General features: G+C 44.1%; 1 protein-coding gene across 4 annotated transcripts; it reads right to left on the bottom strand.

Moving 5' to 3' along the window:
* Positions 1-1,448: 1,448 nt before the first annotated feature.
* crb1 (crumbs cell polarity complex component 1) lies at positions 1,449-22,508 on the bottom strand. Of its 4 annotated transcripts, none has more exons than XM_069702386.1 (14): positions 22,305-22,508; positions 19,536-19,772; positions 18,520-18,715; positions 18,252-18,391; positions 17,750-17,932; positions 14,893-15,858; positions 13,246-13,796; positions 12,674-12,839; positions 10,183-11,116; positions 9,089-9,133; positions 8,322-8,444; positions 7,059-7,185; positions 2,855-3,120; positions 2,619-2,706 (listed from the first exon to the last, which is right to left on the bottom strand). In XM_069702386.1, the coding sequence occupies exons 1-13, from the start codon at positions 22,372-22,374 to the stop codon at positions 2,881-2,883; spliced, it is 3,978 nt and encodes a 1,325-aa protein (XP_069558487.1). In that variant the 5' UTR covers positions 22,375-22,508; the 3' UTR covers positions 2,619-2,706; positions 2,855-2,880. The 4 variants fall into 4 exon arrangements, with proteins under 4 accessions (XP_069558489.1, XP_069558487.1, XP_069558488.1 ...); XM_069702387.1 differs by having other exon boundaries at positions 18,252-18,385; XM_069702388.1 differs by lacking the exon at positions 2,855-3,120 and having other exon boundaries at positions 1,449-2,706.
* Between the last annotated feature and the right edge of the window lie 101 nt (positions 22,509-22,609).

Genomic DNA, 22,609 nt, shown 5'->3' with positions numbered 1-22,609 from the left:
TGTAGCTGTTTGTGCTGTATGCTATGATTCAGTTTTGTTCTACAGAGGTGGTCTTCTGTTGGTATTAATATGATTTCAATATTTAGCCCTTCCATCAAACCTAGATTGGTGGAAATTAACATCGGATCTCGTACGGTACACTCATTCTGCCTTGCATTGAGTATAAGTATATAGTTTAACGTCACCAGCAATACGTTTTATGTAGAAAAGAAAAGAAACACGTCTGCTTTTTTTTGTTGTTGTTGTTTCTAGCTACTGTAACTCTGACTGCAGAGGATTGTGAGGAGGAATACTTGCGCAGTCAGCTGCTGTCGAGGATGTTAAAAAAAAAAAAAAAAAAAAAAAGCTTTAGTGACTCTGGTCCCATTTAAGCAAATGTTATAAAACCACAAAGGAATAATTGTAAGGGGATACGCATTTCAGTGTCTGCAGGCTTGTGACAGCTTGAGGACGCCCGATACTCTTCTAACAGGAGTGGTAACGTTATAGTAAATATATACGAAGTATAATTGTCCTGAAGTTGCAAATGTGGAGTGAGTGGAAGGTGACTGGTTATGTAGCAGCTTTAAATTAAATACAGAGTAGAGACACATTTCTAACTTTACAAAGATGGTAACATCACTTCCTGTTAACCACTTCCTTCAAACTGGACATTTCCAGTGTAGTGACAGGGCACTCTGAATGTTGCAGTCAGCAGCTCTTTTCTCAGTCTCTCTTGTTTGGGTATTGTAATGATGATTAACTCTTTGATATGCCATTCATTGATTTTCTGATGCTGTGCACACTTGCATGTTCTCATTACAGAGGAAACAACTGTCTTAAACAACTGAGGTCAATCTAACGTGCTATTGATGAGTAACTTGGTACAAATGCACACGATGTATGCACTGTGAACTGAAAATAAATTATACTGTTTCATGCTTATGCATCTCGGACCTCTTTTACGAACCAAATTTCTGTATTAACACCGATAGAATTGTATTATTTAGAGGAAAACAGTGTGTTATTGACTAATAATTAATAGTCATGATAATATTTAGTGTATTTGCAGGCGAAACCAAGCGGAGCAGACCCAAAAAGGTTTGCTTGTGTATCGGTTTGTATTTGATCTTTTGTTTTTCACCGCTCATATTAAGTAGAATATCTCCTGGGTGTTGCTTTTTTATGTATCTTAAGGTGCCGTGTCAAAATCTAGTTCGAACATCTTTATTACCTTTGTGCCTTTGTGCCTTTTTTTCAATAACATTGTGTTTCATCCAAGGCAGAGTTCAGTACAAGAGTACTGGTGAGCTGTTGACTCCCTGACCATTGACCTCCCTGCATAATCCGACCCTGAACAAAATGCAGATACCTCCGGTCTGCTGGAAAAGGTCAGGGTGAATAGCATCGTGTTGGTTTATTCATTAAGCAAACATGAAAATATAATTTTCCAAATATTGGTAATGAAATAAATTAAAACAAATGAATTCAGTTTAATGAAGCAGCAGATTCTCGATATACAGTTACCAACAATCAAAAGTAGAAAATAAAATTCACAGTTTAAAATACAAAATAATCATGACAGTATTTACACATCATCAACAATGTAGTCTAGACAGTTCTTGTTTCTATCAATATACAATCAGCCTCTAAGAAACGACTCCTGTCTCGTGCAGCTAATCCTGAAACTGGACTGTTTAAAAATGGTGACGAAAGGTATTGTTCACTGAAAATGAAAATAAATCAATACTGGCAGCAGCACTCTGTATGAACATGTAATATACAAAGAATTATATGAGGCATTTTCCTGCAATAAATAATTATGGATGGAAATCAGAAATCTGATGATATAGTTTGTTCCTATTGTAAATAAATGCCACTAAAAGATAAAAACAAAACAACTATTGTAACTTTGTGGCCCTAAACATATTTGATGTCTTCTGTCGGTTACAGAGAGGAGGAGCAGCACAGCTGGTTTTGATCGTACAATGGGATTCCCTTACAGTTAAGAGAAATATAAAATAATGCCGCTTTATCCTTTAAATCAGGAACATCCTGAAATGAATTCAACTTGTTCGTTTGCACCAAAGTCCAACCAGTTTTTCCTTTGAGCGCTGGCTCGTCCATCAATCCTAAAAGTATGGCTCAGACACGAAGATGTGGCTCACTCGATACCTTCACCACTCAAAACTTTTCACTTATATGGATGTACTTCTGCACCGTGAAACCCAGGTGTTAAACATCACAGGAAGATGGTTGAACCACACAGTCACACCAAAATGGTGTCGCTGGATCTCCGACAGTATTCCTGCATGTGCGTATATGCAAATGAAGAAAGACGGCGGGGATTTAAAAGGGGGAGGCGCTGTGAGGTGGCGGCCATGTTTCCATGCGGGTACCTGACTGTCAGTCCGAACTGAGCCAGGTTTACATCAGGCGTGTTTCATGGTGTCGTTTTCTTTTCTAACTGTCGGTACTATCGTCCTGCGAGTGAACACTGTCCCCCTCTCATATCAGTCTCTCCACAGGCGGAGGCTGAGTGATGCTCCACATCTCCACCCGCGAACCCTCCTTCTCCTGCCGGCTGGGGCTGTAGGTGCCGTGGGTGGCGCGGCGGTTGAGCGCCATCACCAGGCCAACGGAGGTGGAGACGAGCACCAGCAGCAGGATGACGGATGCCAGACTGATGGACAGCAAGAGGTCAGAGGTCAAACCCTCAGAGGTCAGCTGCAGGGAAGTGAGACAGAGTCGGAGAGGTAAGAGTCTCCTGGAAATTTTAAAACAAGATGCTCAGACATACTCGCACATGGTTTATTTCTATCTCTCTCACACACTATTTCCCCCCCCCCTCCCGTCCCTCCCCTCACACTCTCACACTTTTCCTCTCCCGACTCCTTTGCACTACACCAGGCGCTCCACGCGTGCTGCCAAAGTGCTGATGGATGTGTTTCCCAGCTCAGCAGGTGGGTTGCGACCACCAGGAGCCTCGAGTTGCTGCAGATCGAAACCTCCCTCCGTCTGCCGCCTCTCTTTCAGCTTGGCTGCGGCGAACGCCAGCCCCAGCATCACCGCTATCGCCAAGCCAACCAGACACGGTGCCAGCACGGCAGCCACCCGCGAGCTGTATGGAGCACGCTCCGTCTGTGAAGGATCACACACACACACACACACACACATAGAGGCAAGATGCTGCCTGATGATCCCGTCCGCACATACACAACAAACTGCCAGAAACACACTCACACACCCAAAATAGCTCACGTGCACACACACACACACACATGCACGCATGCACACACACACACACACACACACACACACACACACACACACACACACACACACACACACACACAGGCACTCACTCGTTTAAAGCAGGAATAAAAGCTGCTTTACATGAAGTGTCTGATTTGTATCCAGGCGCTTTAATGACTTGTGAAACCTACTAACATTCATATTTAACATACAGCTTTGTGGCCCTTTGATCTTCACACACACACACACACACACACACACAACCAAAACACACACGAGCAGCTTCAGCACCGACTAGAAACGCAATTACAGTGTCCCAACACACAGATGTCTGTCACCAATCAGACCCAAGTGAATCAAGATGAATCAAAGCCTCCGAGTGCAGCAGGTGAGTGATTGTTAATGTTCATTAGCCGGCAGCAGAGAGCAGAGCAGGTGCACTTACATCGGCGGTCGTGGTTGGAGTGATAGTTGTGACGCTCTGAGTGGCTGCTGCGAGGTTACAACAGCTGTAAGTCTCACTGCAGAACACATGAAGTCCTCGCTGACAGCTTCCTCATAACTAAAGCTTCTCACTGAACTTGTCAGGTTACACAAGGCTGCGAAAAATAATCTTAGAAGTCAGCAAAGTTTACAGCGAGCAATCAACAGGGAAACATAATTCTAATGAAAATACAACCATCCATATCCCGAGGCAGAAAATAACTCGTGCTTGACGCTGTAGACATTAGACTTTCTCTACCTCGCTACAGGTTCTTTTGTTGACTCCTGGAAAGTGCTTACCTGTCACTGCAGCACACTTGGCTGTCAGAGCGAGTGTGACACGAGCGAGCCGGAGGAGCCTGCAGCCAGGACCCGCCATCAGTCACTGACTGCCACACACACCGACACAGAGATGTCTAACTAACCAGTCTCTAAGGTACACGGAGAGGCCACCCTGAAGCCTCGGCAGAGCAGCACGGAGACGGCAGCAATGCTTCCCTGCTGTCAGCACTATCAACCTGCTGTGTGTGTGTGTGTGTGTGTGTGTGTGTGTGTGTGTGTGTGTGTGTGTGTGTGTGTGTGTGTGTGTGTGTGTGTGTGTGTGTGCGTGTGTGTGTGCGTGTGTGTGCGTGTGTGTGTGCGTGTGCGTGCGCGCCAGATAAGCTGCCCTCATACGTTTCTGTGAAGCAGACCGAACTTCTGTGAATGCCACCAGCTCTCTGCTGAAACTGCACTTCAGCACCAGATGCTGATTTTTTTTTTTTTTTTTTTTTTGCTGGCAAAGCACATTTCTTCCTCTCTGCTTCCTGAGCTCTCAAAGGATGGCCACATCAGTGCCAACACGGAAAAACTGCTTCCCCATTTCCTCCCTCCTCTTTCCTCACCATTAAGGCTACCTGTGCCTGCAAAGGACAAACACAGACACGCACGCACGCGCGCACACACACACACACACACACACACACACACACACACACACACACACACACACACACACACACACACACACAAGCTGAAAAATACAAGATAGAAGAGAGGTGGCAGGTGTACAAGGGACGAATGCCACTGCATATTCACTATATTCTGAAAAGTAAGTGTACATTACATCAATGTGTGATTTTGTTACATTGAATCCTTTTTTTTTTTCCCCCTTCTCATCGTGGTTATTAGATTTAAGTGAGTGGGGACAGAATCAATCCTCCTGCAATTTCAAATGTATTCTAAATTGTACCTGCAGTTAATAAGAGGATTCAGCTCTCCAAATCAAGAAGAATATCTTCTGTAATTACAGTCTCTGTTGTATAAACTTTTGTATCCTTGTATTATTATTTCTGTAATGTTGCAGCTTGTAATGAAAACACTGAAGGAATTTTATACTAGAAGGTCTGTTGAGGCCTGCTGAAGCCTCGTATGATCCTCAGCTGAGGTTTTACAATACCATTTTTCCATCCCTTCAATTAAAAGCGCATCAGCCAGATTTCCTACTGACCGGTATGAAATGGAAAATGATAACAGTCAGCCAAAACTTGTTTTAAATTTCACACAGATACCTGCCTACTATTTTAAGACCAGACTTTTAAGAAAAACTGCTTCGTCCACAGGGGCGTGGTCACGTTAAATAAGGACGGAGCCTTCTGGCTAATAAAACAAAATAGCCTCTGAACAAATACTGCAGCACTGGGCCTTCGCTGCGTGTCTGTGTGTGTCAGAGAGAATACTGTGTGTCTATGAACTCAGGTTATTCTGGGATATACTCACTACATCTTCTTACAGGGGATTAAGTGTCTATGTTTGATGTCGCCAGCTGACCTTTACACTCACACACACACACACACACACGCACGCACGCACACACTGATACGCAGTTCGAAAATCAATGGAAATTATTTTGGACCTTCATCTGCAGTTTGTACTAGATGTGAAAAATGGAAGAAAATGAAACAAGCGTGTGGCTGCGGGAGAGAAAAAGCAGTGATGAAAAGAGGACAGACAACAAATCAAGGCTGATAAGAAATAATTTGTCTTTTTATTTGACAACAACTAAGACGGACAGAGACGGGGCAGACAGGACGCAGAGATCGAATATGATGGAGGAAACATGGACAAGCAAGAAGGTACAGTCATACATGGATCGTTCAGCATGATGTCAGCACAACAAGAATGAAAGACAAACAGTAACACACACAGGTCTACCATGAGACACATATGCAATGCAGCGCAATGATTTAGGGCGTATGAAACGTTGACCACAACAGGGAGGTAAACGTCGATAGGTAGCGTTCAAGCAGAGCCGCGGAGAATATGGGCTTAAAATATCTTTGGCTCCGACAGGAAGGTTTAGAGATGCAGAGCTTCTTCTTTGGTACAAAACAACACACAGCAGTCAGTCAGTCAGTCAGTCACCGCAGTGCTCTGAACGCACATCAAGAACAAAGCGAGACATCTTGTCGTCTTCCAGCCCCTCCAGGTGCCTTTGCAACTACAACACTGTTTTTCACAGTTCACAAATTCATCCGTGTGGAGCTCCCAAAATCCAGTTCAGACAAGACTGACAGGATATCTTCAGCGGGGAGCATTATAAATAACTCGCATGTCATAACGCTCCCTTCCTCACCAAAAAGTGAGTGATTAAATGTAGACCATCTTTCCCTTTAAATAATACTTCTCCTGCGCAGGTTTGTGCTTTAACGATTATTTGATTAATCTGCAAGACATTAATCGCCACCAAGTTTAATAACAAATTTATATTGATTGAATTTTGAAGCAAATCCCCAATTTAAATTGAATTTTTTTTTTGGACTATTTCATCGATATAATAAGTTGTATGAACATGACAGTAAAATTGACCTTTACTGTAGTTGCAAACACTAATTCTTATGAGCTGGTTTTATAAGAGGTAATTGCTTATTGATTAGTGTTAAATGGCTACTTAGATACTATCATTAAGCATTAACATCACATATACTGAATAAGGTGCTGCTGATCACCAAAGTATCATTTTAAGGCACAAAACAGTTCTGTTTTACCGTTAACCTGAAGTCAAACTAGAGAAATCCCTACTGTGCTGCTCATAAATATCTCCGCTTTGCTTTGCATGGAAATTTACCGGCCTTTTTCATCTTTTACCATCAATCAATCATCGATAGAAATCTTTCAGATCCCTCTCCGCGCCCGCTTTCGCAAACAGTCCCAGACACAAGTGCAGACACACAATCACAGACTCAGTCGTTCCCTCCCCAGTCCACCTCCGGCTCATCGTCCAGCCGGAGGATGAGATAGGAGAGCAGCTGGAAGAGGTTCTGCCACAGCAGCACAGCCACATAAAAGTAAACGTCGCTTACGTCCGTCTGGCACACGTCTCCCGCGTAGCTCATGTCACACACACAGACAAACTTGTTGATGAGGTTGCGGCAGTAGCCTCCGTTCAGACAGGGGTTGGACTTGCACTCATCCAACTCCCGCTCACACCTGCAGACACAGAAGCACAGCCGAGTGTTGAGAGGAACAGCTCCGATCTTTAAGAGCTCAAAGAATCTTGGCTCTGCTCCACCTCATAAACGGGCATTTTAAATCTTAGTTAAGTCATGTAGTGCGCTACGGGTACCAGGGTGGGGTACTCATATCTGTGAAATATTGGACACATTTCACTCTCAACTGTCTCCATCTCGGCTCCGTGGCGGAAAAGGACGAGCCACCAACCTATTCAAACTACTGAAATCGGTGGCCGATGAAGCTGCAGAACGCTGCAGTTTACAAATACAAGTTGGACACGTCCACACAAAAGCGTCTATGTTTTCTGTTGTGAGTTAGAAAACACCAGTATGTTTCTAGTGTGCGTGAAACAGAGGACATAAACTTTTATCTTTAAATAAATTGACCAAAATATATACAGTATGCAATTTGAGACACTTGCTGCCTTCAAGTGGAACGACGTCGGTAGACAACGACAACACGGACAGCGGCAGCAGTCGAGCAATCCAACACAGGCTGGTAACGTAAGGCAGGATATCCATCCATCCATTATCAATACCTACTTTATCCTTTTAGCCAAAGCTCGAACCTGAACCTTATAGCTGAGACGACAGTGCTAACCACTGCAACACAAGAGTAATGCAGGATATGCGAAGGCGCAACGACAGAGGCCGTCGGAACGTCAACATTTTCCTCAGTATTATTAAATTATAAAGAAAAACTGAAAAAAATTACAATATTAGATTATTATCCAACAAAAAATAAACTTCATTGCCTGCAGGATTTTTGTGTAAACATCACAACTCGTGACCTTTCAGAAAATGACGAGGTAAAGTTAAGAATACCACAAGAGGGAGACGGTTATACGAACTCCTCTCGCAAACACAGTAAGTATGACTCCATTTGAAGGCAGCAACAGTCTACATTTAACTGCATGAATATGAATGGCCGCTGCTCGTCAGTCAGTGAATGAGTGAATGCCAATCACCTGATGCAGGTGCCACTGTACTAAATCAATCACAATACATCTCTACTCTCAGTCTCTTCCTCTGGTCTGGATCCGTTTACTTATTCACGTTTTTTTTTTTTTCCAATTGTTTGCGTGTTTTTTTTTTTTTCTTTGTCTTTCTTACCGGTGGCCGGTGAAGCCTGGTGGACAGTCACAGGTCAACTCTCGTTCGGTGCAGTTGCCTCCGTTGAAGCAGGTGTAATTTCTGGTGTCATCTCCGCACACGGAAACGGGAAGCTTGGGCCGTCTGGAAGAAGACAAAACAAGAAGGTAAATACATGTGTTGTTTGTGTTTTTGCTTAAAGCTGTAGCAGGTATCAATATGTTCACGTTATGTGCAGCAGTTTCTGCGGCTTTATGTCTGCCGGAAGTAGAAGATTCAGCCAGGCAGGAGCGTACTTGTCTTGGTCTCTTACTGGTCCCAGCAGGGGAGACAAAGAGGCTTAGGAGGCGACCGGGATAATAAGATTAAAGATCTCTGGCCACTGTTCACCAGCAGGATGTCAAATCTCTATTTCTCTTCGACATCTAGAACCTCATATTTGCCTGAAGCGCAGCAGCTCTGTCTTTTGGCAACTTGAGATTCATCCCTTAATAGTTACAAAATACACACTGACTTTGGAAAATGTACAATTTTAGTAGGTGAAGCTTGGATGTAGATGATAGGAATCATTTTAAACTGCAGCTGTCACTCATTTGAAAAAGTGTTTGGCTAATTTTAAAGCAATATCACAGGGAGTGTTAATATTTGCTTTGCTTGGCATTTTGTTGCACACAACTGAACAACAACAACAAAAAAACAGTAGGCATCGTACATGACATTTGAGAGACAAATATCAAAGAGGAAACAAACACCTGGGAACACGAGAAATAAAAAAAATAAAAACTCACATATTTCTGAGAACAATGTACCACGGAATCTCTTCAATGCGTTCACTGCAGAGAAACATAAAAAAAAAAAAAAAAAACATGGTGAAAGGAGGAAGAAAGAGGCGCAAACAGAGACAAGCAACAAGGAAGTCATTTTGATGAAAACTTTACAGCGGAGATGTTCCCAGTAAAGGGAGATCGCTTGACTGGTGTCTTGCTTAGCGCGACACTTGCAAAGGTTTTCCATGTGCAAAAGAGGCAAAAATGCAAGAGGCTGTGTGTTTACAGGATAAATGCTTGGAGGCGTTCCCCTGCTGGTTCTCCGAGGCAAACGGTAGATGACAGGGGGAAGAAACTGGCGCTGAACCAGAGAGCCTTGTGTAGTGAGACACCACGGCAGACTGAGGCCTTTTCTGGCTGACACTAGAATAGAAATGCAGCTTCTGAGGCGCTCACTGCAGGCGTGGTTGAAATGCTGAACAGAGGCAGAGATGTGGAGACATTTACAGTGAAGGATCTTGTCTGTGTTGTTGTGACGCGGGTCCCTTGTCTCTGCAATTTTGGAGCAATCATTTGTGTATTTTGTGTCGACTAACTAAGCCCTTGGTGTTGTTCGTAGGAAAGTAAAGCCATCGACGGAGCGTGAAATATTCACGAGGGTGGTTCAAACAATTAGTTTGCGAACTGAGCGCAGCGCAGTGACGCGCACGGAGGGAGGCAATGATCTTCGTGAGTAAGTCATGCAGGTTACGTCTCTCGATCGACATCGGCACCTTTTGTTATTCACGTTTCTGTGACCACTGGTACGTGCACAATTTCACCACGGACCTGAAACTTGAGCAAAGAATGCACGTCAAATTTTGCGTAAAACATTTCAAGGGTCTCTGTTGCCTTGATGCATGTCTCTACTCATGTCCATAGAGAAATTGCAAATGTGCAGGTACCACTGATTCTGAGAAAGCAACATAACTTGGAATAGCTACTTATGAAAGTTAAAGCTTCCTGCCGATCCGTGAACGTCACGGTTCTGCGCTCCATTCGTGCACAACGGGAGCCGTTTCGGAACTTTTTGATTCCCCTTCATGTAATGGGTTTGTTTCTTCATGTGGACTTACCCGCAGAGGGGTCCGGTGTAGTTCTCGGGGCAGAGGCAGGCGTACCTGTCTGGCCCATGCAGACACGTGCCTCCGTGGGCACACAGGTGGTTTTCACACATGTCAACCTCTTCTTCACAGTCCACGCCCGCGTAGCCGAAGTCGCAGGCGCACTCGTAGGTCAGCCCGTTGACGCTGCAGTTTCCGTGAACACAGGGGTTCGAAGCACAGGTGTCTATGAAGAAGTCGCAGCGTCTCCCGGCCCAACCCTCTGCACAGCTGCAGTTGTAGGTGTTGAAGAGGTCCTGGCAACCCCCCCCATTCAGACAGGGGCTGGGCTCGCACACGGGGGCTCCCCTGCAGCCAACAAGTGCTGGATTCAGCGATGTCTGGATGAACTGCTCCTTCTGCAGGCGCGGCAGGTTCACGTCAGAGGAGCTGAAGTAAGGCAGGGGAATGCCACCCAGCTCCACCGTGCCCAGACAACCGGCCAGGGACCAGCCGGCATCAGGGGCCAGGCCCCCCAAGAAGATGTCCACGCCTTCTCTGAGGAAGTCCAGGTTGCCTCCTTGTCTCCTGGAAGTACTGGCTTCCTCTATTTCTTCATCCAGCACCAAAGTCCACCGAGAGGTTTGCACCCACGGTGCTGCCATAAACAAGTGGATACTGTGCCACTCACCATCGCTGACACTCTGCCTGCTGCCCAGGCTGACTGTAGACACCCCCTCTTGTCCCTCCTCCACCTCCTCAGAGGTGCTCTGAAGCTCCATGAAGAGGTAGCTATCCTGGACCGAGACCGTGATGAAAGATGAGCCCTTCTCTGCATGTAGGATTGCTGCGTTATGCTTCCGTGTGCGCAGGTTTAGGGAGAGGTTAGTTAGGTTGCGGGATATGTGGCCATTTCCCCGGTAGGAAAACACAGTGGCGTCATTCAGGAAAGTTGCATTGGAGTAACCTACAAAACCAAAAGAAAAAAAAAATCTTTATCCACTTTGTTGGCATCTGATTTCACACAAGGGCATGAGGCAAGAGTGGGGATCTCGAAATTAAAGATCCTGAAGTCAACAGACATTATTTAGCACTGTTTGATAGCTCTGAAATTAATTTAGTGGAATTACGTCAAGGAGGAGGTATTTGGTCCTCAATGGAAAAGAAGAGGCTTACAAAACAGACGGGTAACACGGCAAATCATCACTAATCCCAGCAAAAAAAAGGGATAAGCTGGCCTCTGGCCAAACCTACTTACGGAGCACACAGAGAGCACCGTGTGGACAGATTGAGGCCGGTATATAATTACCAGTGTTGTATCACTCGGTTACATAGTGGCCAATTCATGACTGATTACACTCGAAAGGTGAAGGATTAGGTAACATGCATTTACCGTAAAATAGAGATAAACAACTCCACGTTTGGGTTTAAGGGCTTTAATGTAACTAAGAAGGCGACACATTTATACCCCCCCCAGAGCCTTCAAATGTCTCAATTATGGAAAAAGAAACAATTTCCACAAATACAAAGGGTACATGTTCTGATGCTGTGCCATGTTAATGCTCTGGTCCAGGGGTCTCCAACCTGTAGATCGCAATCTACCAGTAAGACGCGAGTAGATCTGAGCAGATCGCAGAAGGTTCAAAAAGACATGCAGCGCTTCCCATTTATAGACATACTTGAGCGGGTCGCCCAGGTGTATTTGGCGATCCTTTTAAGCTTTTTTGTTTTTTGTTTTTTTTAACCTTCCAGAGAAAATGGCGTTCTTAACGCCATCGATTAACGAGTGGATAATCGCCCCTTGAGTGCAGCAGAGGTCTGTCACAGGGTGACTTACGTACAGAGATCAGAGGACTTTAACTCGAGCGACCTGCGACGAGCCTGCCAAATACAGCAGAGACTCGCACACTGAGCTGGAAAGACAACAGTGCTCATAAATTAGGTAAAGAAGATAAATAGCCTACAATATTTTCGGCTGGACCGCAACGGCGGGGTCAGAGCTGTAAAGGAAGTGTTTGTCACCGTTAGTGAGAGATCAAAGTAACACCGCAGATTAGCTGAATGACGTAACTCTTCTAAATTAAAAGCTCTCCAGTTTCAAACAGGGTCCAGTCGTATACTAGGTTTTGACCTAGAATTGTGTTTTAGAATTGGAGCAGGGGGTACCAATCGAAGGGGAAACACTCTGTTTTCCTTAATAGATCTTATATAAGACGGCTTCATTTGACATTTTTCAAAGTGTGTGTGAAGGGTATAAATTTGTTATTGTTCACATAAGAGAAGCTTATTGAGCTGATTTGGGTGAAGCTCAGCAACGTGAACAAATGGTACGAAACACAAGTGGGTCTCGGACACTTTCCTTTTGTCAAAGTAGATCTTAGAGGAAAAAAAGGTTAGAGACCGTTGTTCTGGTTTAAACCAGATTTGCAGCTTAACCTTCAGTTTGTGACTTAATTTATGGCCGTTTCGAGTTATTAAAAAAACAGCCCTGCTTGTGACTGTTGAATTCTTGGAGGTCACTTACATTCGTATCCCTGGTTCAGCATCACGCACTCGGCATCTACGGGGCACGGTGACAGCTCGCACCACTGTACTTCTTCACAGTGCCGCCCTGCAGTGCTGGGCGGGCATGTGCAGGTGAAGTCGTCCCACTTGGAAAAGCACATCCCCCCATTCAGACAGGGATTCCTCTGAGGAAGTAATAGAGAAAGTCTGTTTTAGGGTGTAATTTACTCATTTTTTTTTCATTTTATTTGAAAGAATCTTAATTTACCTACTGTTTGTTTTGATTACTTGGTGTATTAGTATTGCAGTTATTTTAACTTTTTTTTTTTGTCAACATTTGAAGAATTTACTACATATGCATTGTGAATTCTGATTATTTTCTTAGTTGGTGTGATATGTGAGTTAATATTTGCGAACATGTGAGTACTTTCTTTGACTTTAGTGAAGATGAAAAATTACATTCAGATTAGGTCCTGAATTAATAGTGTTAATGTCTGCACATGCAGATTTACCAGCAGTTACACAAGATGAAAACAAAATAACAGCTCTGTACGAGGCACCAACACTCTCTGTGTCCAGGTGTTCACTCACACTGCAGGCGTTGTCTCCAGAGCAGCCAGTGGTCACATTTTCCATGAACTCAAGAGGATAGGATCTCACTGAGGTGTCCAGTCCAAAGAACTGCAGCCTCCTGTCACTGATCCTCAGGTCCTGGATGCAGCCTTTGAAATAACCACCAAACAATGCAGTCGCGTTCGTCTCCAGCAAACCTCCCACATACACCGTATCGCCTGCTTGGACGCTGACTGTCCTAACCTCCACGTCACCCTGTTTCTGAGCTGCTACATACAGAGTCACACGACCGTTCACCACCTCTACACTCACAAAGTGGACCTCTCCATCATCAATCGCACTCTCTGCCTTCAGGCTCTCCAAGTCATTGAGCCGAACTCTGACCCCGCCGTCCTCCAGCCACATCTGCAGGTACCGGCTGCTGTTGTTGGCCAGCGCCAGGAGGAGTCCGCTGGAACTCCGTGTACGCAGGAAGAGCGAGATGGAGAGGTTGTGACCCAGATCATCGGTGATGGTGAACGCTGCGTAGCTGTGAGAGTCCTCGTTCCCAAAGCGAGCGGTCACATGTTCTGCAAAAAGGGAGAAGGTTGAAGGAAAACATCTTCAGCTTGGACAACATGCATTAAGAGCTTGATAACAGAGGGGGAAAGGTTTTTTTTTTTGTATCTGTGCTGACCACAGAACCTATTTTTTATTTAAAAGAGCTTCATGATAGATTTGGGTTTCTGCATAATTTCAACTAAGGAAAAGGAAAGAAAACTACATTGAAGCACTTTCTGCTGAGGTCTCTAAAGAACAGGCTGAGGAAGATGAAATTTAAGCGGCCACCAGCCCCCATGAAGTGTAAGGTCTGTGTCTGCTGTCAGCATTTTCCACTGTGGGTTATTACACAGGCAGGACACTGAAACAAAAACAGACTCAAGCAGAAAGGGCGACAAGTCCTTAAACCCAAAACCTTATGTAAGATTCTGTGTGTGTGTGTGTGTGTGTGTGTGTGTTTGTGGATATTTCGAGTGTGCATGCTTTTTGCAATTGTTCACGTGTTAGTAAATATGTGTGCCAACATCCCCTCAGAAATCTGTAATCTTCTTAGATAGACTCAAAAGGCTTTATATATCCACAGTGGAAAAACGGAAGTATACAATATTCTCAGGGGAAACTGCAGTGAAATCCAAAGCTAAAACTAGTTCATGAATAACTCTTTCATTGCTGCATCTGACACGCTGATCCCAGTCGTCGATTAGATAGTGTGGCATTTCCTTGCATGTGCTGACGATTTCCAAAATAGAATCCCTTACATCCTTAATCCAGCACGATAAGAGGATGTCCTCTTCTGTCCTTTAGCGTGAGTTTTGATTGACCTCACCTCTGCCCCTTATCTTCAGTTACACACCAGCAACTGATAGTTATATTTAATTACCCACTTGGGAAATGTGGTGAAAATGACCTGGTACTTCTTTCTCCCATCTTAATTAATCACGTTAGCGTAAAGCCTAAAGACTCTTGTTAGTCTCGTATCGGCTTTTAGTGTATGGATTTGTTTGTGTTCACAAAAAAATATATAATATTGGTACTCCACTCCCAATTTATACACTGTGCTTCTGCTATTTGGCCCACCAATTTCTCTGCATATCAAAGTCTATCATTTCACACTTGTGAACATACCCTCTTCACAGTCCTGCCCCTCATAAGGCCTCGGGCACCGGCACTGGTAGCTCTGCCACAGGTTTACACACTGTCCTCTGTTTTGGCAAGGCACATCCAGGCAGCGGTCCCTGTGGCTGCAGCCGGGGGACACGTTAACAGCAGAGTCGCTCAGCCATTCCTCCGGGACGACAAGCTGCCCGTCCACGAACACGTCCCGCATGCAGCCAATGAATGCAGGAAATGCAGAGTATTCACTGGGGCCATTTGAGTCCTGAGGTACTCCTCCAATGAAAGTGTTCTGAGGAGGCGTCACAAGCCAAGCCAGGGTGCTCTGGAGTGGGGCCACCTTGTGGCATGACTGGCTCGCACAGCTCCCAGCATTACCCTGCAGTTTAAGGCTCAGCACCCATTTTCCGAGCACAGCCTCTACAGTGTACCACTCTGCATCCGTGACATTGTGTTGAAGCTGCAGAACCTGGCTTTGGCTTCCTGCTTCATCCTCAGTGGAGGCCTTCCTCGTCAATGTAAGACGTAGCTGCCTCCCCTCCAGCTCCAGGCTCAGCAGCAGGCCCCCAGTGCTCCGCTGGAACAACACCGCTCGGGGCAGAACAGTCTTGAAGCTCAGGGTGATGTTGCAGGTCACCTCAGCATCCACCAGGGGATTCTGCAGCAGCAAGTAGCCTTTGCGTTCAAAGGAAAAGGTGGTGGGGGTCTTACAGAGAGGTCCAGTGTACCCAGGTGAGCAGCTGCAGGTGTATACGTGAGTCCCGTCCAACAGAAAAGGAGAGCAGGAGGCGTGGTTCTGGCATTCATGGCCCTCGCAGCCCACTAACTTCACATCACAGTTAACACCGCCGTAAAGAATAACATCGTGACTCTGGGTGAGGCAGTGGCACACGTAGCCTCCAACGTGGCTCTCACATCGACCCCCATTCTGACATGGACTGGGTTCACAGTGATTTATCACCTCCTGGCATAGGGAACCTGTCAGCAGAAGAATAAAGTAAAGTCACACAAACACACTTAACTTGGTTACGACTTAAGTTTGTAGATATAATTTGGGTTGGCTACTGAGTATTCTGCTCAGTAAAAATGATTACTATTATTATTGTTGTTTATCTTGTAAGAAAAAAGATTTGCGTCTTTGATATTTTGTTGGTATCCGGGTTTCTTATTTATTCATCTTCTTTATCTTTAGCGCCTGAAAAATACCTTTGAACATAGTCAATTTCGCCCAATCTGACCTAAAACTGTCAGGTATTAAACCCAGTTCTCGATGCCACTGTTGTGTTCTACTCTCTACACCACACAGATAAGAGTAACTATGATTAGACACGTTCAACTTGTCCATGTATTATCCTCTTAGTGTTGTTTGTCTGTTTGTTTATGTTTGTCTCCAGAAGGCTTTACAAGCGTTATTGTGCTATAGATGCCAAATCGGCATTTGAAATGTATACTGTTGGCAATGATTTAAGATTTGAAATCCAAAGAGAATGCATTAATTAAGCCATTTAGTTTAAGTACTTGAGTACACTGCAGTACTCTGTGCTGTGGAAAAGCTGTATTGTTACTTCAGTGAACTCGGTGCATCTCAATGAAGTCACCTGTTTTAATGTCGTAGGAAAGAAAGATAAAAGAACACAGTGATTCAATGCGTATTGTGTAATAGCTATACAAATTCTATTTATAAACAACAAGCCGTGGTGTTACCTGTTCCAAGCAACAAAATCCCCCAAATCCATGGTGCGGGTGTCCACATCATGCCGTCACGTTTTCCCCCAGAACAGCCCCAAACTTGTCTAGCTGCACCATAGTAGTCTGCGTGTGCATACAGGCCTTCCTGGTGGAGGTTTTACTCCCTGTCTACTCGTCTGAACGACAGAGGGCTGAATAGCTTCAGTCAGGAGACCAGCAAAGCCAGATCCGTCGGATTAAGCTAATGCTATTTGGCCCCCTCACTGAGTCACTGCCACTGCAACTGGCAGAGAGTTAATTTTTAGAACACAATTCTAAGAAGCTCATAGTCTTACCTACACCGGCCGATCAAGTCTTGTGTAAGCAGAATATTATGCTTTTGCAACCAAAACAGTTGTATTTGATGAACCGTCACTGCAAACAATGGTTCTGTGGACGTGAAAGCCCCCCAAAAATGTATGTTATATATGTGAATGATACTAATTTATAGAGTATTTTAAGTCATTTTTATCTGCTAACCAAATGCTTTTTTTTTTTTTTTAATGCAAACTTTGCTCATATGAAATAGATAGTGCAAAATCATCCCACAGACTCATCACTTGAGCATTACACAGCTGTAACAGTAATAAGATGAAAACGGCTTTATAAAACTCAGAATATGATAGTTTATGTTTTTGTTGCAAAAAGTGAGACATTCCAGTGAAAATTGGCACACACTCTGAATTAGTTAGCCACCCTGTCATTTTTTTTTTTTATACCACCACTAGGGGGCAAAAAGGTCAGTAAATTTCCAAACCTGACAGATATTCCCTTTAAAGGCTCCCTTCACCAAAATCACAAAGTCAGCGACAGACTCGAGAGCCTGCACTGTCACAGTTATTCTGGTCCGACCGCTGTCCGTGGTACTGATTCTACACTTGTCATTCACGTGAACGTTTGAAAAATGTAATATAAAAAAATATCAAAGCATCGCCGCCTAAGTTTACCCTCCCACCCTGCTGTTGCTCCAATCAGAAACTCCCCTAATTAAAACACAAGTTTACACACAACTTGGGTGATTTTTGTTGGCGTGTCAGGATGAATAACAAGTCCCTACACACAGCAGAATGTCCAAACGCTAACAAGGACTAAATAACCACAAGTAATCAATTGAATTTGGTCAATCTGAAAAAAAAACGACCTGTTGTTCCTGGAGGACAGACGCAGATGAAACCTGCAGCGTGTCGCTGGTCATAAGGATCCGGCAGCAGAGGCTCTCTGCCGTAGAAGGCCTCCCACGACCTCTCAATGCAGCTGCCGCCATGCATGCAAGGACTGCTGCTACACTCATTGACGTCTATCTCACAGTGACGGCCCTCAAAACCTGGAATGATGAAGCAGATGGTGTTTTAGTAGGAATAATGTATAAGAATGGTGGTCAGATTGTCCTGGGCAGATACATTCGGATACATAGATAAGGTGATGTGAACATAGACGCCTGTAAACACACACGGGGTGATCATTATGATACTGCAGTGAATATACAAATTTATCAGCAGCTGTATGTCACTATAAATTTAATGTAAACTGCTTCCTCTCTTTGTTCACTCTTGTGCTTTACTCATTTATCATCTCTCCCTCTTATCTCCAGTCTCCTTTAAAATCACCATAACATGAAACTATACATTAGTTGCTTGACTTACCAGGCCAGCATTCACAGGTGTAGTTACCCTGGTGGTCCTTACAGATGGCGCTGTTGAAGCAGGGTTCAGGGTGGCATGGTGGTAGAGGTGTCTCACAGTTTCGGCCAGTGAAAGCTGTGTGAGAGCAGTCACAGCTGTAGCTGAGACAATCACACAATAAGACGGCTATGATTCATATTGATGAGACTACGAACCTTCGGTCTGTGTTTACAGGTGAGAGTCTCATCAAGAGAGACTTATTTTCAAAGACCAGAGATGGGCCACTTACTCGTTCACCCCATCTATACACACAGCCCCATTTTGGCATGGCTCCTCTTGGCAGTCGTTTGTGTTGATTTCGCACCGTTGTCCTTGGTAACCGGGGAGGCAGGTGCAAGTGAAGCCACCAGTGTAGTCATGGCAACTTCCACCATTGAGACAAGGCTCTGATGGACACTCATCAATCTGGACCTCGCAAGTGGCCCCTGTGAACATCAAAGCCACGCAGATGTCAGAGGGCAGATGAGCCTGCAACGTAGACTGAGGGCAGAGGTTGAAAAGGAATACGGCTTTTATGTGGCTTAGCTGTGATCATGTGTGGATTGTTCTTTAATCTCACAGCGAGGCCTCTCCCTGCACTTAAACTTGAAAAACATTTTATATAGTACTTCAATTTTTCTCAACAGTACCGTTCTAAAAAAAAGTGGGAGGCATACAACAAGAATGAATAGATAAACCCTAGTACGATAAAAATGTTGCTACCTAAATGTGGCAAAATTAGCTGCATGATTAATTAGATAACTAATGAGTCCCTCATACTCAATTTTGTCTAAGTCATAATACTATAATGGTCCTTTCAGCAGACTGATTCATAAGTAATGGTTAAACAAGTTCACTTCATTAAAAGAAGTGGCCTAGATTTAGAGAGACATAAAACATGAATAAATATCAATGAATTTAAAACAATGGTTGTCCTAATTATCCCAAGAATTCATTGTTTTATCAGATGCAGTGGGGGGGGGGCCCCTTATGAACTTTCAGTTCTCATGTTTCACATCATACTCTCATTGAGACTGAATAAAACCCTCAGATAGAGCATGTATTGAAGACTCTGGCCAATATAGCTGACACATTTTAGATCCTTTAACATGTAACAAACTGAGGTAACACTTGTGTAGTTTTCTCAAATAGTGTAAAATGTCTAGAAATCTCTCAGTCCCATAAACGTCACAAAACCGTCTGTTATTTTAGGATTTAAATGATGTGGTCTCGCTTCGAAGGTGTTCACGGGTGACCCATACTCACCGCTGAACCCGGGAGAACACAGACAGGAGAATGTGCCCACTCTGTCCATGCAGGTGGCGCCGTTCCTGCAGGGCTCTGAAACACACTCATTCACATCAATCTGACAGTGAGCCCCCTGGAAACCCGGCACACAGAAGCAGGAGTAGCCGTCGCCGCGGATTCGACATAGGGCCCGGTTTTGGCACGGGTTTGGGTAGCACTGGTCCACAGTTAGAGGCAGGTTGTCGGAGGATGCACCTAAGAACAGATCATGTTTTGAAATATTGATGTCAGATGATGACCGCTCAGCATAAGGTCCAAACAATCACTCGGATGACCTCCATTTCCCTCACGGAGCAGATCTGCTCTTGATTGCTATTTAAGCTTGATCACGTCTGGCATGAAGCTCTTTTATTTCTCAGCTTTGATAAAAAAACAAACTAAAAAAAAACACTGGCAAGCAGTTGTTGCGACAAGGAATTTGTATTCAAGGGCCTCTCAAGGCGTCGTGGGTGCTGCCACGGTAACCGAATCCACTGTTTGGCTTCAGCTTTCAATTTATTTCCATGGTGACCACATCCAACCAAAGATTTGAGGCATTTTTCCTTTTACACATTGTGGTGTGCTTCAATCAGCGGGACATTAAACACTTACTTGCAGAGCTCTGAGTTTATGTCTCACAAACGTCTCGTAAATTTTGTGTTTTTTGGAATTAATAATAAGACTTAGAACAACAATAGAAATCGTATGTTTAAGGACGTTATGGGTGCATCGAGTTTGGCAAGGATGGTATAATCTTCACAGCTAAAAAAAAAAAAAAAAAAGAAATGCATTTTCCGAATAGTTTTTGGAAAATGTAAAGCCCTTAAACATCCCCTGAAATGTCTCTAACTTCTATACAGTATAACATAGTATTTGTATAAATTCTAAATCTGTTTGGGCAGGATCTGGTCGGGCGAGCTTCAAAAACTCAAACTGCTTCTCTGTGACCTTCACAGCCAAACTTCTTGAACACCTCAACCCAATGATGAAGCATTGCTTTTTTTTTCTTTACTCTTTGAGACTAAAATCATACATCACGTCTGCTTTGAGACTTGCTCCCTACAGCTCCTACATATGCCAGACAACATCAAAGATAAATAGCTACCGGCGAGGCATCTCGAAGCTGGCGTACTCCAGGCAGAACAAATGGGACCAGCTCAGAGGCAATGATCCTCGTAATCCGTGGAACGTGTTGAAGTGTGCACACAGAGGCGTGATGACACAAAAAGGAAGCTTCAAATCAACTGAACAAGTGTTGCTTCTGTTAGATGACAATCAGACTGCAGCTTGAAAGCAATGCATTCTGGATATAGAAGTAGCCTACTTGAAAGTGGGGGAGTGTGTTTTGCATGATGGGTGCAAAAAAGACTCAAAATCATTATGAGGCCATAAATGTAGCCCTGCTGAGATGAAAGCGAGATATTCCAATAATGATGCGCGGTAATCATCTTACAAGAGCACAATCAGGCTGAGAGACTATAAAGACGTAGAAGAGGGCAATTAGACATGGTGCTCCATCTTCCCCAACTCAGACACCAATCTTCTGTCATTGGTGGAGGTCAATCAATTTCACAGACAGCCAGCATGGTTCTCCTGGACAGCTTATGAATGTCTAGACTCGGATTCAGTGTGACTGAGGTATGGGCCATATGCCCGGAGGGTATGATGGAGATCAAGGGTATCAGTGGCAATGCGCTGACCATATGCCTACAGTATATTAACACTTATTACAACAAGGATCAGCCTTTAAATTCACGCCAAATTAGAGGCACATTTTCCAGAGGGTAGCATACATATAAGACATTTATGCTCATAAGAAAACAGATCTTATTTTGGGAAAGAATTTGACATGTATTTTAAAGGAGGTCATAACAGTTGGTGTCTGTTTTGCTCTTTACTGAGTCCCGGTCTTTCAATATTCCCTTGAGTCCGAAAGATTCGGAGCCAGAACTGCTGCCTGTTTGAGGCACAGCTCCATCCAACCACACATCCCCTCCCACAGCATGTAAGGCTTTTTTCATATGCAAATTACATCGAAAGGGGTCTTTGTTCGGCCCTATCTGGAGGCCCTCAAATAGCACATGTGGGGGCACCTGACATCTCCAGACTGATGCATGTTGCTGCTTTGTGTCTCTGCCTGTTTGTTTCAGTGGTGATAAGAACGCATGTTCTTATTGGGTTGTTTTGGAAAGCCACATACGCATGTATTACACCCTCCTTTTGTGCCCTAACTTGCCCCCCACCCCAACCCCCACTGTCCCCGCAGGGTCAAGATGCTGTCCCCCACTGTTAGATCACTTTTAGTCATCTTTGGCTTTTCAGTCTTTAGAAAATGTGCAGAGATTATTGGCAATGATGTCACCATTCTTGGTAATTGAAATTCCAAGCATGGACTGATCGAAATGCAAGCCGAACTCAAATTCAACACACAGAAGATAGAATCACATTTTTGCATAGTTTAATTACTTTTAAGGTTTGGTGAAACATTTGCATAGCAGTGTTTATAAAAGCAGCCTATTTTGCTTTAGTGTTGCACTTGTAAACAGGAGAGTATGCATGAGGAACTAGCCTTCTTGGAACCTGGTTTCAAAGCTAGACAAATGGAAAAAGTGTTGAAATACACAGGTCTACACATGCGTTACTGATGATCTGCAGCATGACATTAAAGAAGTAAACTAAATATTTACAAACAAAAACTGAGACTCAGGAAATTAATTTTTTTTTTTTTTAAAAAGCGCAGTCACTCACCAACTATCTTAAGCAGTGATGAGATGAGGATTGTGCAGGCAAGAAAATGATGATAACGGATTAAATCCATATTCACGACAGGAAACCATCCTGGTCGTTGTGTTCACGTCTAGTCGTAACGCGGATCTCTCTTTTTCTTAGACTGCGCTGCATATGCCGCCGGCGACTCAGCTGTTGTCAACTCCAGATGCACTTGATGCACACTTCTCATCTGGCCGGAGCACCATCAAGAGCCTCCATCACACATGAAATGAAAACAAACAAAAGAAAGACTACATCGTGCATTCAATGGGCTGCTCACTCCC

The sequence above is a fragment of the Brachyistius frenatus genome, unplaced genomic scaffold (assembly GCF_029030835.1).
Source record: "Brachyistius frenatus isolate BFR_SWC_R1_liver_20210118 unplaced genomic scaffold, ASM2903083v1 Contig_41, whole genome shotgun sequence".
Taxonomy (NCBI): domain Eukaryota; kingdom Metazoa; phylum Chordata; class Actinopteri; family Embiotocidae; genus Brachyistius; species Brachyistius frenatus.
This window is presented reverse-complemented; position numbering and strand designations above follow the sequence as displayed.

Bases quoted from the DNA above. Each gene is read 5' to 3' on its own strand.
- crb1 (XM_069702386.1), bottom strand. From the start codon at position 22,374: ATGGATTTAATCCGTTATCATCATTTTCTTGCCTGCACAATCCTCATC. The intron at 19,773-22,304 runs GTGAGTGACTGC...ATCTGTTCTTAG, and splicing joins ATCACTGCTTAAGATAGTTG to GTGCATCCTCCGACAACCTG. The intron at 17,933-18,251 runs GTAAGTCAAGCA...TCATCATTCCAG, and splicing joins CACCTGTGAATGCTGGCCTG to GTTTTGAGGGCCGTCACTGT.